Source organism: Pseudophryne corroboree, chromosome 8 (genome assembly GCF_028390025.1).
Source record: "Pseudophryne corroboree isolate aPseCor3 chromosome 8, aPseCor3.hap2, whole genome shotgun sequence".
NCBI classification, from domain to species: Eukaryota; Metazoa; Chordata; class Amphibia; order Anura; family Myobatrachidae; genus Pseudophryne; species Pseudophryne corroboree.
Genome location: NC_086451.1, coordinates 3,646,188 through 3,666,059, shown reverse-complemented (window position 1 = coordinate 3,666,059; position 19,872 = coordinate 3,646,188). Strand labels below are relative to the sequence as shown.

At 50.1% G+C, this 19,872-nt stretch overlaps 1 protein-coding gene across 2 annotated transcripts in view; it reads right to left on the bottom strand.

The window, feature by feature from the left end:
• The window catches only part of CCDC187 (coiled-coil domain containing 187), a 150,986-nt gene that overhangs the window by 89,310 nt on the left and 41,804 nt on the right, over window positions 1–19,872 (bottom strand). For both annotated transcript variants that reach the window (XM_063935828.1, XM_063935829.1), the window contains one exon: window positions 10,826–10,920. In XM_063935828.1, the coding sequence (XP_063791898.1) occupies window positions 10,826–10,920 (95 nt within the window). The remainder of the gene's footprint in view (window positions 1–10,825; window positions 10,921–19,872) is intronic.

The window sequence follows — 19,872 nt, the reverse complement described above, 5'->3', positions numbered from 1 at the left end:
GTGATATTGCAGTATACAGTGCTCGGGGCATCCCCCGTGTGATATTGCAGTATACAGTGCTCGGGGCATCCCCTGTGTGATATTGCAGTATACAGTGCCAGGGGTATCCCCTGTGTGATATTGCAGTATACAGTGCCCGGGGTATCCCCGGTGTGATATTGCAGTATACAGTGCCCGGGGTATCCCCTGTGTAATATTGCAGTATACAGTGCCCGGGGTATCCCTTGTGTGATATTGCAGTATACAGTGCCCGAGGTATCCCCTGTGTAATATTGCAGTATACAGTGCCCGGGGTATCCCCTGTGTAATATTGCAGTATACAGTGTCCAGGGTAACCCCTGTGTAATATTGCAGTATACCGTGCCCGGGGTATCCCCTGTGTGATATTGCAGTATACAGTGTCCGGGGTATCCCCTGTGTAATATTGCAGTATACAGTGCCCGGGGTATCCCCTGTGTAATATTGCAGTATACAGTGCCCGGGGTATACCCTGTGTGATATTGCAATATACAGTGTCCGGGGTATCCCCTGTGTAATATTGCAGTATACAGTGCCCGGGGTATCCCCTGTAATATTGCAGTATACAGTGCCCGGGGTATCCCCTGTGTAATATTGCAGTATACAGTGCCCCGGGGCATCCCCTGTGTAATATTGCAGTATACAGTGCCCGGGGTATCCCCTGTGTAATATTGCAGTATACAGTGCCCCGGGGTATCCCCTGTGTAATATTGCAGTATACAGTGCCCGGGGTATCCCCCGTGTAATATTGCAGTATACAGTGCCCGGGGTATCCCCTGTGTAATATTGCAGTATACAGTGCCTGGGGTATCCCCTGTGTAATATTGCAGTATACAGTGCCCGGGGTATCCCCTGTGTAATATTGCAGTATACAGTGCCCAGGGTATCCACTGTGTAATATTGCAGTATACAGTGCCCGGGGTATCCCCTGTGTAATATTGCAGTATACAGTGCCCGGGGTATCCCCTGTGTAATATTGCAGTATACAGTGCCCGGGGTATACCTGTGTAATATTGCAGTATACAGTGCCCGGGGTATACCTGTGTAATATTGCAGTATACAGTGCCCAGGGTATCCACTGTGTAATATTGCAGTATACAGTGCCCGGGGTATCCCCTGTGTAATATTGCAGTATACAGTGCCCGGGGTATCCCCTGTGTAATATTGCAGTATACAGTGCCCGGGGTATCCCTTGTGTAATATTGCAGTATACAGTGCCCGGGGTATCCCCTGTGTAATATTGCAGTATACAGTGCCCGGGGTATACCTGTGTAATATTGCAGTATACAGTGCCCGGGGTATACCTGTGTAATATTGCAGTATACAGTGCCCGGGGCAGCTCTGGCAGGATGGGGAAAGGCCTGTTGTATAGATGGTCACTATAGAAATGGTGGATTGGGATGTGTGTATGTCTCTGTGGCTTTCTCCGATCTTACAGCAGCCAATAGCGAATGGTACACACAGCTGTGTGCGTGTTCTGTACCTCGCCGCCTAGCACGGGTAATACCGCCGGCGCCGCACAGAACGGATGATAAACGCCTTCTTTATTAACAATTTGCTAAATTTATTTACAATTATTCCAGTTGAATAAATTGGGGATTAGAGCTCGGTGCGCTCAGTCTGCAGAAGGCAGTAATCAGCTTACCTCCGCCCGCAGCCAGAAATCATACAGTAACCCGCTCTGGTGAAAGCCGGGGATTACGCTGAAGTGGGAGTGCGGAGCGTCTGCAGCCCTAATGCAGGGTGAGCGCCCTCAGACAGCAGGAAATTGCTTTATAGTTAATAAAGGGGATGAATGCTGTGCGCAATTATCAGCTTTCTGGGCACAAATGCTCTATAATGCCGCATTACGTTATTCCATCAGGTGTCATCATATGAGCGCCATTGTACTGGAATTACTGCAATTTACAGCAATGGTTGCTCGGGGTTACAGTACATTTACCCCACTGGCACCATGTCATTTATAAATCCCTTTCTCTTCTCACATGCCCGCCCCCCTAGCTGCATCGCTACCCTGACTCACCAGCAATAGTGCCCGTGGCTGGGTATGGAAATGAGGGAGCCGGCAGACTCAGCCGACGTTCTATTAGTGTAAACAGACAGGCTGAGGCGTCGGAGAGGATGGAGGAGACAATGAATGGAACTTTGGGGGTAATTCAGATCTTTTTGCACAGAATGCGATCAGACCTGAACCGCGCATGTGTGTGAGCCGCAATGCGCCAGCGCGTCGCACAACAGTAACAGGCTTCAGCGCCTAGCGACGGGAGGGGGTGAAAAATCCGAACACACGGGCGTTCCCAAGGTGATTGACAGGAAGAAATCGTTTGTGGGCGGCAACTGACTGTTTTCCAGGAGTGTCTGGAAAAACGCAGGCGGGATCAGGCGTTTTCAGAGAGGGTGTCTGACGTCAGCTCCGGGATTCCATCGCACAGGAGGAGTAAGTCCGGGGCTGTGCAGATACTGCACAAACTGATATTTGAGTAGCTCTGCTACAAAAGCGAACGCACAGACAGAGCTTATACCCTCCCCCTGTAGGCGGCGACTATCTGATCGTAGGACAGCAAAGAAATCAGATCTGAATAACCCCCTTTATGCTACAATGACCTTTGACCTGGTCAGGATCCCGGCAGTCGAAATACTGACGCCGGAATCCCAACACTGCTCGGAATCCCTGCGCTGCCATACTGACAAGGATCACAACCCCAGCGACGGGATCCTGAATGACCCTTGGGATCTTGAGAGGGATGACTTTAAGAGCAACGCCATCAAAGACAGACGTGCTAGGTCCAGGTGCCGACAGGAAGCATGAGGCAAAAGATTTGGCCATAGAAAAAGTGTCTATGTTGAGACTCTGCAGGTTAGCGAATAAATAGCGCATGGGCCAGGCTGGAGCTATCAACTGCACATTGGCTCCTTCCTGCTTGAACTTGTGAAGAACCCTCGGACGGAGGAAGACTGGTGTAAAGAGGTATGATAGATTGAAGGTCCACATCAGCATCCACGAAGGCGGCTGCGGGATCCCTGGTCCTGGACCCGTAGATGGCTACTTTATGGTTGTGTTGTGAGGCCATGAGGTCCACGTCCGGTAGACCCCATTTGTCCACAAGGAGTTGGAAGACATCTGGGTGTAGAGCCCACTCTCCGTCGTGGACATCCGGTTGGATTAGGACGTTTGCTTCCCAGTTGAAGACTCCTGGGATGAACACCGCTGAGATGGCCGGGAGATGACGTTTGGCCCAAACAAGAATGCGCACCACTTCCGTCAAGGCCGCCTGACTGCGTGTGCCTCCCTGATGGTTGTGGTAAGCCACTGCAGTCAGACTGGACTTGAACAGACAGCCCTGGAGAAGGTCCTGCTCCAAAATAAGTGCATGCTATACTGACCGAAGCTCCAGAATGCTGATGGGCAGGCGAATCTGAAAGAAGTGTTGAGCGGTAACCCATGGAGGCTGGCATCCATAGTGAGTAGCACCCAAACTGGAATCCAGAAGGGATGACCCTTGTCAAAGTGAGATGTGTGTAGACACCACGAGAGGGAAAGATGAACTTCCGGAGAGAGGACAATCGTTTGGGCCTGGATCAGATTATACTGCCCATTCCAACGGGAAAGGATCAGATGTTGAAGAGGTCTGGAGTCAAACTGGGCATATTCCACCATGTCGAAGGTGGAAACCATGGACCCCAGAACCTGCATTGTAGAGTGGATGGATACTTGCCGACTTTGAAGCAACTTGCATATGTGCAGGTGAAGTGCCTTACTTTTTTCTGCTGGCAGGAAGATCCTCTGCACCTGAGAATCCACGAGTGCTCAGAGATGTGACATCCTCTGCGAAGGAGACAGGGAGGACTTCTTCCAATTGATGAGCCAGCCTTGTTCCTGTAGGAAGGCAATGATCAGCAAAAGATGGTGCTGGAATACTTCTGGGGATTGTGCCTACAACAGGAGGTCGTCCAGGTATTGAAGGATACGTCTGAGCTGTGCCACCATAACTGCCATAATTTTGGTAAAGACCCGAGGGGCCGCAGAAAGACTGAAGGGCAGCGCCCAAAAATTGGTAATGTTGCTGAAGGACAGCAAATCTGAGGAACTGCTGATGATTTGGAGTAATAGGCACTTGCAGGTATGCATCCTGAATATCTAGAGATGACATAAAATCCCCTGGCTCCAATGCCAAAACAATGTATCGGAGAGTTCCATACGAAACCTGGGCACTCGGATAAACTAGTCGAGTGACTTGATGATGAGAATATGTTAATGAGAACCATCTGGTTTCAGAACCAAGAAGAGAGTGGAGTAAAACCAGTTCCCCAATGTAGTCGAGAAACCGGTATAATTACTCCTGAATTCAGCAGGGATTAAATGGCTTTCTGGAGTGTCAGGGCCTTGACTAGGTCCGTTGGAGGACCCGTGCAAAATAACTTTTGGTGGGGGATGCCTTAGAAAGGTGAGGGCTTACCTGTGAGAGACCACTTCTCAAACCCAGGCGTCTGTGGTTGACTGACTCCAGAACTGTGCAAATCTAAGAGGTCGGCCTCCCCATCCTTGGATCCCCGTGGAGGAGGCCTGCCCAATCAGGCAGAGCGTTTGTCATTCAGACTTTGCAGCTGGACGTCTCGTTGGCCAAGCTTGTTTAGAGCAAGGCTTGGCGGTTTCGTGCGAGCCAGACTGCCTGGGAAAGGACTGTCCTTTAGCCCTACCCTGGGGCAAAAGGACCGAAAGGAGGACGTCCTAGGCTTTGGGGTAGCTGCTGAAGGTAGAAAGGTAAATTTAGAGGCTGCAACATTCCCTAATATCAGAGATGTGGGCCAGCTGGTCCCTAGTAGCCTCTTAACCAAATGCTGCGGAGAGTGAGGGTTAGGGGGACATTAATGCGAAGACTAATTCTAATTCGCATTAGACATTACGGAGTTCCCAGCATCCACAGGACGTTAGAGAAAACTATATATCACACATGGCAGCCGTACCTGGTGAACAGGAAATAAGAGAGGACACAGGATACGCACTCCCACTGTTATGTGTTGTCTACATCAGATGACATTAGTAAAATGACCCAATGAAGGAACTGCTAAGGGGGGCACTGACGGGGGAGACGTGTGCTGAGCGGTCTGTGGTAAGGGGGGTACTGACGGGAGAGACGTGTGCTGAGCGGTCTGTGGTAAGGGGGTACTGACGGGAGAGACGTGTGCTGAGCGGTCTGTGGTAAGGGGGTACTGACGGGAGAGACGTGTGCTGAGCGGTCTGTGGTAAGGGGGGTACTGACGGGAGAGATGTGTGCTGAGCGGTCTGTGGTAAGGGGGGTACTGACGGGAGAGATGTGTGCTGAGCGGTCTGTGGTAAGGGGGGTACTGACGGGAGAGACGTGTGCTGAGCGGTCTGTGGTAAGGGGGTACTGACGGGAGAGATGTGTGCTGAGCGGTCTGTGGTAAGGGGGGTACTGACGGGAGAGACGTGTGCTGAGCAGTCTGTGGTAAGGGGGGTACTGACGGGAGAGATGTGTGCTGAGCGGTCTGTGGTAAGGGGGGTACTGACGGGAGAGATGTGTGCTGAGCGGTCTGTGGTAAGGGGGGTACTGACGGGGGAGACGCGTGCTGAGCGGTCTGTGGTAAGGGGGGCACTGACGGGGGAGACGCGTGCTGAGCGGTCTGTGGTAAGGGGGGTACTGACGGGAGAGATGTGTGCTGAGCGGTCTGTGGTAAGGGGGGTACTGACGGGAGAGATGTGTGCTGAGCGGTCTGTGGTAAGGGGGGTACTGACGGGAGAGATGTGTGCTGAGCGGTCTGTGGTAAGGGGGGTACTGACGGGAGAGATGTGTGCTGAGCGGTCTGTGGTAAGGGGGGTACTGACGGGAGAGACGTGTGCTGAGCAGTCTGTGGTAAGGGGGGCACTGACGGGAGAGATGTGTGCTGAGCGGTCTGTGGTAAGGGGGGTACTGACGGGAGAGACGTGTGCTGAGCAGTCTGTGGTAAGGGGGGCACTGACGGGAGAGATGTGTGCTGAGCGGTCTGTGGTAAGGGGGGTACTGACGGGAGAGATGTGTGCTGAGCGGTCTGTGGTAAGGGGGGTACTGACGGGGGAGACGCGTGCTGAGCGGTCTGTGGTAAGGGGGGCACTGACGGGGGAGACGCGTGCTGAGCGGTCTGTGGTAAGGGGGGTACTGACGGGAGAGATGTGTGCTGAGCGATCTTACCACAGACCGCTCAGCACACATCTCTCCCCCCGCTCAGCATAGCGCAATGTGCTGAGAGAGGGGGGGGGGGCGCTCACTTCACACAGCGCTGAAGTGAGGGACCCGCTAGATTGAGCCTGCATGCAGGAATTCGCGGGGCCGCGCATCACTATCGCTGGGGGGCATACACACGGCAGATCCCTGCTTAAAATCTAAGCAATCTAGTCAGATCTCTCCGTGTGTACCCCCCTTTACTGTTCTACCGGGGCCAATTCATCATTACACATTTGTGGCTTATGCCCTGAGTGCATGACGGAGGAACCATCCAGACAATACCTGCTGAGATCCTGCCATTCCCGCCACAGGTTTCTCTGTGAGACTTACCCGGCTGTGGAATGTGAAGCTTTCCAAGACAGTGACCCCCGAAGGTACCGCCATCTTTAGATGGTATTAGCCCTTTCTAACCTATATACTCTGTAAGACTGGTCGGGAGAAGGTTCCCAGAGAGCCCTCCCCAGCAATGGCCGCCACGCATGCGTAGGAGTCCCGCTACGAGTAAAACCTTTCAGAGCCCGTGTCCCTGCAGATGTACGTTAGTACATAAACCTGGTATAACCCCATACTGCTGACATCGCACCCTGATCGCATGGAGGGCCCGATTCAGACCTGATCGCACAGCGGCCAATTATCCAATGGCTGTTTGGCGACACGCCGCGATGTGCAGGCGTGTCGCCAAACAGCGACAGAATGGTGCGAAAATTTAGATCGCTACGCGTTTGTAAGGTGATTGACTGGAGCGGACGTTTGTGGGTGGTAACTGCCTGTTTTCTGGGAGTGTCAGGACGCAGGCGTGCCCAAGCGCTGTCAGGGCGGGTGTGCGACGTCAGCTCCGGTCTGATCACCCTGATTCTATCGCACGGTAGGAGTAAGTCCTGGGCTGCGCACACACTGGTAGAATCATTAGATGGTGAGAAAGTTGCGAACGGCTGTCCGCTGTCTGGCGGAATTTTTGCACGGCGTACATATGCATTCGCACACTTGCACGGGGCGGGTTTTCACGCTCTATGGGCGGCGGCTATCTGATCGCAGACCTCTGCAGAGGAGCGATCCGGTCTGCATTAGGCCCTGAGTATGTGATTCATGATAAACAGACCCCTAAGCGAGAAGAGAACGCACCTACTGTAGATTATATATATAATAATGGCACAGGGAGCAGTGATATAACGGACACTCACGTATCACACACACTCAGCACTGCAGGTAACGGCCTGGCCAGTCCCGGGTCACACTCAGCACACTGCAGGTAACAGCCTGGCCAGTCCCGGGTCACACTCAGCACACTGCAGGTAACGGCCTGGCCAGTCCCGGGTCACACTCAGCACACTGGAGGTAACGGCCTGGCCAGTCCCGGGTCACACTCAGCACACTGCAGGTAACGGCCTGGCCAGTCCCGGGTCACACTCAGCACACTGCAGGTAACGGCCTGGCCAGTCCTGGGTCACACTCAGCACTGATGGTAAAGGCCTGGCCAGTCCCGGGTCACACTCAGCACACTGCAGGTAACGGCCTGGCCAGTCCTGGGTCACACTCAGGACACTGCAGGTAACGGCCTGGCCAGTCCCGGGTCACACTCAGCACTGATGGTAAAGGCCTGGCCAGTCCCGGGTCACACTCAGCACACTGCAGGTAACGGCCTGGCCAGTCCCGGGTCACACTCAGCACACTGCAGGTAACGGCCTGGCCAGTCCCGGGTCACACTCAGCACACTGCAGGTAACGGCCTGGCCAGTCCCGGGTCACACTCAGCACACTGCAGGTAACGGCCTGGCCAGTCCCGGGTCACACTCAGCACACTGGAGGTAACGGCCTGGCCAGTCCAGGGTCACACTCAGCACACTGCAGGTAACGGCCTGGCCAGTCCCGGGTCACACTCAGCACACTGCAGGTAACGGCCTGGCCAGTCCCGGGTCACACTCAGCACACTGCAGGTAACGGCCTGGCCAGTCCCGGGTCACACTCAGCACACTGGAGGTAACGGCCTGGCCAGTCCCGGGTCACACTCAGCACACTGCAGGTAACGGCCTGGCCAGTCCAGGGTCACACTCAGCACACTGGAAGTAACGGCTTGGCCAGTCCCGGGTCACACTCAGCACACTGCAGGTAAAGGCCTGGCCAGTCCCGGGTCACACTCAGCACACTGAAGGTAACGGCCTGGCCAGTCCCGTGGTCACACTCAGCACACTGCAGGTAACGGCCTGGCCAGTCCCGGGTCACACTCAGCACACTGCAGGTAACGGCCTGGCCAGTCCCGGGTCACACTCAGCACACTGCAGGTAACGGCCTGGCCAGTCCCGGGTCACACTCAGCACACTGGAGGTAACGGCCTGGCCAGTCCCGGGTCACACTCAGCACACTGCAGGTAACGGCCTGGCCAGTCCCGGGTCACACTCAGCACACTGCAGGTAACGGCCTGGCCAGTCCCGGGTCACACTCAGCACACTGCAGGTAACGGCCTGGCCAGTCCCGGGTCACACTCAGCACACTGGAGGTAACGGCCTGGCCAGTCCCGGGTCACACTCAGCACACTGCAGGTAACGGCCTGGCCAGTCCCGGGTCACACTCAGCACACTGCAGGTAACGGCCTGGCCAGTCCCGGGTCACACTCAGCACACTGCAGGTAACGGCCTGGCCAGTCCCGGGTCACACTCAGCACACTGCAGGTAACGGCCTGGCCAGTCCCGGGTCACACTCAGCACACTGCAGGTAACGGCCTAGCCAGTCCCGGGTTACACTCAGCACACTGCAGGTAACGGCCTGGCCAGTCCCGGGTCACACTCAGCACACTGCAGGTAACGGCCTGGCCAGTCCCGGGTCACACTCAGCACACTGCAGGTAACGGCCTGGCCAGTCCCGGGTCACACTCAGCACACTGCAGGTAACGGCCTGGCCAGTCCCGGGTCACACTCAGCACACTGCAGGTAACGGCCTGGCCAGTCCCGGGTCACACTCAGCACACTGCAGGTAACGGCCTGGCCAGTCCCGGGTCACACTCAGCACACTGCAGGTAACGGCCTGGCCAGTCCCGGGTCACACTCAGCACACTGCAGGTAACGGCCTGGCCAGTCCCGGGTCACACTCAGCACAGTGGAGGTAACGGCCTGGCCAGTCCCGGGTCACACTCAGCACACTGCAGGTAACGGCCTGGCCAGTCCCGGGTCACACTCAGCACACTGCAGGTAACGGCCTGGCCAGTCCCGGGTCACACTCAGCACACTGCAGGTAAAGGCCTGGCCAGTCCCGGGTCACACTCAGCACACTGGAGGTAACGGCCTGGCCAGTCCCGGGTCACACTCAGCACACTGCAGGTAACGGCCTGGCCAGTCCCGGGTCACACTCAGCACACTGGAGGTAACGGCCTGGCCAGTCCCGGGTCACACTCAGCACACTGCAGGTAACGGCCTGGCCAGTCCAGGGTCACACTCAGCACACTGCAGGTAACGGCCTGGCCAGTCCCGGGTCACACTCAGCACACTGCAGGTAACGGCCTGGCCAGTCCCGGGTCACACTCAGCACACTGCAGGTAACGGCCTGGCCAGTCCCGGGTCACACTCAGCACACTGCAGGTAACGGCCTGGCCAGTCCCGTGTCACACTCAGCACACTGCAGGTAACGGCCTGGTCAGTCCCGGGTCACACTCAGCACACTGGAGGTAACGGCCTGGCCAGTCCCGGGTCACACTCAGCACACTGCAGGTAACGGCCTGGCCAGTCCCGGGTCACACTCAGCACACTGCAGGTAACGGCCTGGCCAGTCCCGGGTCACACTCAGCACACTGCAGGTAAAGGCCTGGCCAGTCCCGGGTCACACTCAGCACACTGGAGGTAACGGCCTGGCCAGTCCCGGGTCACACTCAGCACACTGCAGGTAACGGCCTGGCCAGTCCCGGGTCACACTCAGCACACTGCAGGTAACGGCCTGGCCAGTCCCGGGTCACACTCAGCACACTGGAGGTAACGGCCTGGCCAGTCCCGGGTCACACTCAGCACACTGCAGGTAACGGCCTGGCCAGTCCCGGGTCACACTCAGCACACTGCAGCTAACGGCCTGGCCAGTCCCGGGTCACACTCAGCACACTGCAGGTAACGGCCTGGCCAGTCCCGGGTCACACTCAGCACACTGCAGGTAACGGCCTGGCCAGTCCCGGGTCACACTCAGCACACTGCAGGTAACGGCCTGGCCAGTCCCGGGTCACACTCAGCACACTGCAGGTAACGGCCTGGCCAGTCCCGGGTCACACTCAGCACACTGCAGGTAACGGCCTGGCCAGTCCCGGGTCACACTCAGCACACTGCAGGTAACGGCCTGGCCAGTCCCGGGTCACACTCAGCACACTGCAGGTAACGGCCTGGCCAGTCCCGGGTCACACTCAGCACACTGCAGGTAACGGCCTGGCCAGTCCCGGGTCACACTCAGCACACTGCAGGTAACGGCCTGGCCAGTCCCGGGTCACACTCAGCACACTGGAGGTAACGGCCTGGCCAGTCCCGGGTCACACTCAGCACTGACGGTGACAGTCTGACCATTTGTGCTAATAACTCTGAGCTCTGACGTTCCCTCCGAGAGGGTAAATCCGTGTCTTACCGCCATACACAGAAGACGCAGCTTTACGCCTGGGTGATGACAAGGTCTTGCCCCTTAAGGCTTTCGGGATCCTAAATTCAGATCCTCTCTGTGTCCTGTCAATAAACAAAGAGAAGTTTTATAGTGAGAGAGCGTAATATGAATAATGCAGAAGTGTCAGATGCTACATGTATGTACTAACGTGTCCTGAGAACACACAGAATAAAGGCTGACACCACCCAGTACAGACTGGCTCTATTCATCAGGACCAGATGGTTTATACCTCAGAGCACACACCACATCTTTATTTTATGAGCAGCACGGTGGCACAGTGTCTGGTACTACAGCGCTGGAGGTTACAAGTTCGACTCCCCCCGACCTCCATCAATGCGTGAGACAAAATATAGTCTAACCCTGTTTTTTCTATCACACTTTTTTATTTGAATTGGTAACGCCTGTGTCGTAGCTATCCAAGCCTACGTGACAGCGCCTGACGTGCGCTAACACTCAGAGCGCCGCGGGAGAGACGGAGAAAACGTATAACACTGGGGACAGCATTCCCTCTGCGCACATTCAGGCCCATTTATCAATGAGTGATAAAACTCGTTACAGATGATAAATGGTGCTGCAGCCAATCAGCTCCTAACTGTCATTTTTTTCAAACAAATGACAGTTGGGAGCTGATTGGAGTTTTATCACTTTGATAAATGAGCCCCTAATTGTCCGTGTGATATCACCGGGACCTCTGCGCCCTCCGGTGCAGCCACATCCGAACCAACGCTGCAATATGGAACGGTGCAATAATCTCCACGCTCTCCCATCACCGCTGGAACCTGTTCTGAGCGTCAGCAAAGTGCCCGTCACTGTATTTTCACACTCACACTCCACTATGAAAGCAGAAACGCTATTTTGTGACGCCATTCCTATACAATGTAAGCGCATGGAATTGCAAAGTCAGATGGCGATGTGCGCAGTGTGCGGAGCTGAGCGGATCGGCGCAGAGTACACATTACACATCGGCGCAAAGTACACATTGTGCGACACAATTCTTATTAGAAATATGTGACAGAAGATCAAACTGGGCGCACATACTAGGGTCAGTAGTAAGGAAAGCGGGGTACCCAATACACTGTACTCACTATGAGGGTGTATACATATGTGTGTGTGTGTGTGTGTGTGTGTGTGTGTGTGTGTGTGTGTGTGTGTGTCCACCACGTGTACATATATATATAGTGACAGCACTAACACAATACACTGCACTCACTATGAGGGTGTATACATATATATGTGTGTGTGTGTCCACCACGTGTACATATATATAGGGACAGCAATAACACAATACACTGTACTCACTATGAGGGTGTATACATATATGTGTGTGTGTGTGTGTGTGTGTGTGTGTGTGTGTGTGTGTCTCCACCACGTGTACATATATATAGGGACAGCACTAACACAATACACTGTACTCACTATGAGGGTGTATACATATATATATAGGGACAGCACTAACCCAATACACTGTACTCACTATGAGGGTGTATACATATATATATATAGGGACAGCACTAACACAATACACTGTACTCACTATGAGGGTGTATACATATATATGTGTGTGTGTCCACCACGTGTACATATATATAGGGACAGAACTAACACAATACACTGTACTCACTATGAGGGTGTATACATATATGTGTGTGTGTGTGTGTGTGTGTGTGTGTGTGTGTCCACCACGTGTACATATATATATAGGGACAGCACTAACACAATACACTGTACTCACTATGAGGGTGTATACATATATATGTGTGTGTGTGTGTGTGTGTGTGTGTGTGTGTGTGTGTGTGTGTCCACCACGTGTACATATATATAGGGACAGCACTAACGCAATACACTGTACTCACTATGAGGGTGTATACATATATATATGTGTGTGTGTGTGTGTGTGTGGGTGTCTCCACCACGTGTACATATATATAGTGACAGCACTAACACAATACACTGTACTCACTATGAGGGTGTATACATATATATAGGGACAGCACTAACACAATACACTGTACTCACTATGAGGGTGTATACATATATATGTGTGTGTGTGTGTGTGTGTGTGTGTGTGTGTCCACCACGTGTACATATATATAGGGACAGCACTAACACAATACACTGTACTCACTATGAGGGTGTATACATATATATGTGTGTGTGTGTGTGTGTGTGTGTGTGTGTGTGTGTGTGTGTGTGTGTCCACCACGTGTACATATATATAGGGACAGCACTAACACAATACACTGTACTCACTATGAGGGTGCATACATATATATGTGTGTGTGTGTGTGTGTGTGTGTGTGTGTGTGTCCACCACGTGTACATATATATATAGGGACAGCACTAACACAATACACTGTACTCACTATGAGGGTGTATACATATATATATGTGTGTGTGTGTGTGTGTGTGTCCACCACGTGTACATATATATAGGGACAGCACTAACACAATACACTGTACTCACTATGAGGGTGTATACATATATATGTGTGTGTGTGTGTGTGTGTGTGTGTGTGTGTGTGTGTGTGTGTGTCCACCACGTGTACATATATATAGGGACAGCACTAACACAATACACTGTACTCACTATGAGGGTGTATACATATATATGTGTGTGTGTGTGTGTGTGTGTGTGTGTGTGTGTGTCCACCACGTGTACATATATATATAGTGACAGCACTAACACAATACACTGTACTCACCATGAGGGTGTATACATATATATGTGTGTGTGTGTGTGTGTGTGTGTGTGTCCACCACGTGTACATATATATAGGGACAGCACTAACACAATACACTGTACTCACTATGAGGGTGCATACATATATATGTGTGTGTGTGTGTGTGTGTGTGTGTGTGTGTGTGTGTGTGTCCACCACGTGTACATATATATATAGGGACAGCACTAACACAATACACTGTACTCACTATGAGGGTGTATACATATATATGTGTGTGTGTGTGTGTGTGTGTGTGTGTCCACCACGTGTACATATATATATAGTGACAGCACTAACACAATACACTGTACTCACCATGAGGGTGTATACATATATATGTGTGTGTGTGTGTGTGTGTGTGTGTGTGTGTGTGTCCACCACGTGTACATATATATAGGGACAGCACTAACACAATACACTGTACTCACTATGAGGGTGCATACATATATATGTGTGTGTGTGTGTGTGTGTGTGTGTGTGTGTGTGTGTGTGTGTGTCCACCACGTGTACATATATATATAGGGACAGCACTAACACAATACACTGTACTCACTATGAGGGTGTATACATATGTGTGTGTGTGTGTGTGTGTGTGTGTGTGTGTGTGTGTGTGTCCACCATGTGTACATATATATATAGGGACAGCACTAACACAATACACTGTACTCACTATGAGGGTGTATACATATATGTGTGTGTGTGTGTGTGTGTGTGTGTGTGTGTGTGTCCACCATGTGTACATATATATATAGGGACAGCACTAACACAATACACTGTACTCACTATGAGGGTGTATACATATATTTATAGGGACAGCACTAACACAATACACTGTACTCACTATGACGGTGTATACATATATATATATAGGGACAGCACTAACACAATACACTGTACTCACTATGAGGGTGTATACATATATATATGTGTGTGTGTGTGTGTGTGTGTGTCCACCACGTGTACATATATATATATATAGGGACAGCACTAACACAATACACTGTACTCACTATGAGGGTGTATACATATATATGTGTGTGTGTGTGTGTGTGTGTCCACCACGTGTACATATATATATAGGGACAGCACTAACACAATACACTGTACTCACTATGAGGGTGCATACATATATGTGTGTGTGTGTGTGTGTGTGTGTGTGTGTGTGTCCACCACGTGTACATATATATATATAGGGACAGCACTAACACAATACACTGTACTCACTATGAGGGTGTATACATATATATGTGTGTGTGTGTGTGTGTCCACCATGTGTACATATATATAGGGACAGCACTAACACAATACACTGTACTCACTATGAGGGTGTATACATATATGTGTGTGTGTGTGTGTGTGTGTCCACCATGTGTACATATATATATAGGGACAGCACTAACACAATACACTGTACTCACTATGAGGGTGTATACATATATATATAGGGACAGCACTAACACAATACACTGTACTCACTATGACGGTGTATACATATATATATATATATAGGGACAGCACTAACACAATACACTGTACTCACTATGAGGGTGTATACATATATATATGTGTGTGTGTGTGTGTGTGTGTGTCCACCACGTGTACATATATATATATAGGGACAGCACTAACACAATACACTGTACTCACTATGAGGGTGTATACATATATATGTGTGTGTGTGTGTGTGTGTGTGTGTCCACCACGTGTACATATATATATAGGGACAGCACTAACACAATACACTGTACTCACTATGAGGGTGTATACATATATATGTGTGTGTGTGTGTGTGTGTGTGTGTGTGTCTCCACCACGTTTACATATATATATAGGGACAGAACTAACACAATACACTGTACTCACTATGAGGGTGTATACATATATATATGTGTGTGTGTGTGTGTGTGTGTCCACCACGTGTACATATATATATAGGGACAGCAGTAACACAATACACTGTACTCACTATGAGGGTGTATAGATATATATATGTGTGTGTGTGTGTCCACCACGTGTACATATATATAGGGACAGCAGTAACACAATACACTGTACTCACTATGAGGGTGTATAGATATATATATGTGTGTGTGTGTCCACCACGTGTACATATATATAGGGACAGCACTAACACAATACACTGTACTCACTATGAGGGTGTATACATATATATGTGTGTGTGTCTCCACCACGTGTACATATATATATAGGGACAGAACTAACACAATACACTGTACTCACTATGAGGGTGTATAGATATATATATATGTGTGTGTGTGTCCACCACGTGTACATATATATAGGGACAGCACTAACACAATACACTGTACTCACTATGAGGGTGTATACATATATGTGTGTGTGTGTGTGTGTGTGTGTGTGTGTGTCTCCACCACGTGTACATATATATATAGGGACAGAACTAACACAATACACTGTACTCACTATGAGGGTGTATAGATATATATATATGTGTGTGTGTGTCCACCACGTGTACATATATATAGGGACAGCACTAACACAATACACTGTACTCACTATGAGGGTGTATACATATATATGTGTGTGTGTGTGTGTGTGTCTCCACCACGTGTACATATATATATAGGGACAGAACTAACACAATACACTGTACTCACTATGAGGGTGTATAGATATATATATATGTGTGTGTGTGTCCACCACGTGTACATATATATAGGGACAGCACTAACACAATACACTGTACTCACTATGAGGGTGTATACATATATATGTGTGTGTGTGTGTGTGTGTGTGTCTCCACCACGTGTACATATATATATAGGGACAGAACTAACACAATACACTGTACTCACTATGAGGGTGTATAGATATATATATGTGTGTGTGTGTCCACCACGTGTACATATATATAGGGACAGCACTAACACAATACACTGTACTCACTATGAGGGTGTATACATATATATATGTGTGTGTGTGTGTGTGTGTGTGTGTGTGTGTGTGTGTGTCTCCACCACGTGTACATATATATATAGGGACAGAACTAACACAATACACTGTACTCACTATGAGGGTGTATACATATATATATATGTGTGTGTGTCCACCACGTGTACATATATATAGGGACAGAACTAACACAATACACTGTACTCACTATGAGGGTGTATACATATATATATAGGGACAGCACTAACACAATACACTGTACTCACTATGAGGGTGTATACATATATATGTGTGTGTGTGTGTGTGTGTGTGTGTGTGTGTGTGTGTGTGTCCACCACGTGTACATATATATAGGGACAGCAGTAACACAATACACGGAGTTGTGGCCAGTAAGTGTGGCAGGGCGGCCAGAGGCCATCACTGAATAATAAATCTTAGTGACAGACCCTGAAGCAATCATATTATTTATACAAAGATGGAGGCAAAACAATTACTTTACATTAATCTTCACCATGGCACAGGTTAAATCACTCTAATCCTCATGAGGAAAGGAGATCAGAGGAGATTTGAGTATGTGCTTATATTATTCAAATAATCAATTTACGCTGCTGCCCCCATAACCATATGCTGGGAGGTGTATGAGCGCCGCCATTGCCGCGTGTCGGAAAGGACCTTTATACCCCATAAAAGAAATAGAAAAACACTGCGCACAGATGGGATACGCCGGCCGCGTCCGTTCTGCGGCACCCTTCCTCTGCTGATACTGCTCCCAGCTGGCACCGATGGCGTGGTGTACACCAACATTACATATACAATCGGAGGAAATAAAGTGTAACAATTCCTCCTATATTATATAGAATTTCCAATAAGGTTCCCGAATGTAATCCAACATACATGAATCAGCGTCGCCATTTCCGTAATGAAACAGATTAATATAAGAAAATAGAAATTTGCAACAAAAAGAAATTATCGGCGTTCACGTAGCGTGTACATTACCACCGATCGTCTCACTAATCGCGCTTAAAGCCACGTCTCCTATTTATATTGTTTTGGTGTGAATAAAGTTTTAAGAAGCAGAAAACAAAACTCTATCTAATTGTGACGTTCACTTATAGCTTCCATGGTGGCCGATAAATATTTTATATACATATATATATCTATCTATATAGATCTCAGTGGTTATCCACTCGCTGCTACAATACAGTAGTCTGGGACTACCCCCGTCTTCTTATCATCTACATTGGGAAGTATACGGCTCTATTCAGCAACAAATGTCACCCCGGATATTTCCAGAGACTGACACAATATATACTTATCTCCTTTTGTTCAGGAAAAACCTTCCCAGAGACAGTGGTTTCATTATCCCTGTACTGTCCCTGGTGAAGTCCCTGCAGGCGGCCTATTCCTGTATCCCAAATACTGCCTGCCCTGCGCATCCCGCAGTGTGTGTGTGTGTGTGTGTGTGTGTGTGTGTGTATGTGTATATATATATATATATATATATATATATATATATATATATACATATAGCCCTTCCTAGCACTCAGCATCAAATTCATACTCCTCCCTCATATGCGCTTCAGTCACTGTATATATATATATATATATAAACACTGTCAGTGTAATTAGGGAATGAGGGGTTGAGCGTGGGCGGAGCTACAGCCGGCTGCAGGGTCTGATTGGATCCCTCTGTCCCCGCAGTTACGGATTTTCCTCATAAAACACGGTTATGAGATGGCGCTATATAAAATCAGCTTTTCCGCATTTGTTTGCCGTTTCCCTGCTCCCTGAATAACAGAACACATGAAGGTGCTGTAGCCGGCAATGGCTGCTCTGCACAGTGCGATATTACCGGAGACGATAACTGCGCTTGTTCCCACATAATGTAAGCAGAAAGAGTTCATCGTCTCATAAGGAGTGACAACAGCAAGACCTGCTGGATGAACACGAGGCCCTTCAGCTTGTGTGTGTATATCTGGGGCAGCGCTGTGTAATGGCGCTCTCTAGTGGACAAATGAGGAATGGCTTGGGGAAAAAGTTCATGACAAAATAGGAAAGAAATGACATGGGGTCTATTCATGAAGCAGTGATATGAGTGGAGAAGTGACATACCCTCCAACATGACCCGCCCCACTAGGTACAAAATGCTCTGTTTCTGGACTTCCCTCTTAATTTATTATTGCAATCACCTGTGAAGAAAATTCTTTCTTATCATTTAACTAGTTCAAAACAGGTGATGGAAATCATAAATTAAGAGGGAAGTCCAGAAACAGAGCATTTTGTACCTAGTGGGGCGGGTCATGTTGGAGGGTCTGAAGTGAGCCTGTGGAGAAGTTGCCCATGGCAACCAATCAGCACTGAAGTAAAATCTATAAGTTGCATACTATACCATTGTACAGAGAGGCGGATTGGTCGCCAGCACTTTCATGTGTTCTGCTATTCAGGGAGCAGGGAAACTGATTTTATATAACGCCATCTAATAACCGTGTTATATGAGGAAAATCCGTAACCGCCGGGACAGAGAGATCCAATCAGACCCTGCAGCCGGCTGTAACTCCGCCCACTCTCAGGCTCACTTCTCCACTCTTTCACTGCTTAGTGAATAGACCCCAATACATGTGTTTCACAATAATTTGTACCTCTAATAATAATAATTATTATTCAGAATACTTTGTAGTTTGTTGCGCTCTACAGAAAAAAGCGCAGCTAGTACAAAGTGCACACAGTCATTGTGATTATTGCGGTCAGTGGGAGAACCTCTTCGGTGGCGCTGTGCAGTTGTGCCTGGGTACCGCTGGAGATTATAGCTCCAGCTAGGAGCCAGGCTTTGCCCCTAAAGGGGTAATCGAGATCTTCCAGGGGAGAAGTATATTTCCAGACGCACAAGCACCAGACCACGGTGACTGCAGCCCAGCTACAAGCACCAGACCACGGTGACTGCAGCCCAGCTACAAGCACCAGACCACGGTGACTGCAGCCCAGCTACAAGCACCAGACCACGGTGACTGCAGCCCAGCTACAAGCACCAGACCACGGTGACTGCAGCCCAGCTGCAAGCACCAGACCACGGTGACTGCAGCCCAGCTACAAGCACCAGACCACGGTGACTGCAGCCCAGCTACAAGCACCAGACCACGCTGACTGCAGCCCAGCTACAAGCACCAGACCACGGTGACTGCAGCCCAGCTACAAGCACCAGACCACGGTGACTGCAGCCCAGCTACAAGCACCAGACCACGGTGACTGCAGCCCAGCTACAAGCACCAGACCACGGTGACTGCAGCCCAGCTACAAGCACCAGACCACGGTGACTGCAGCCCAGCTACAAGCACCAGACCACGGTGACTGCAGCCCAGCTAC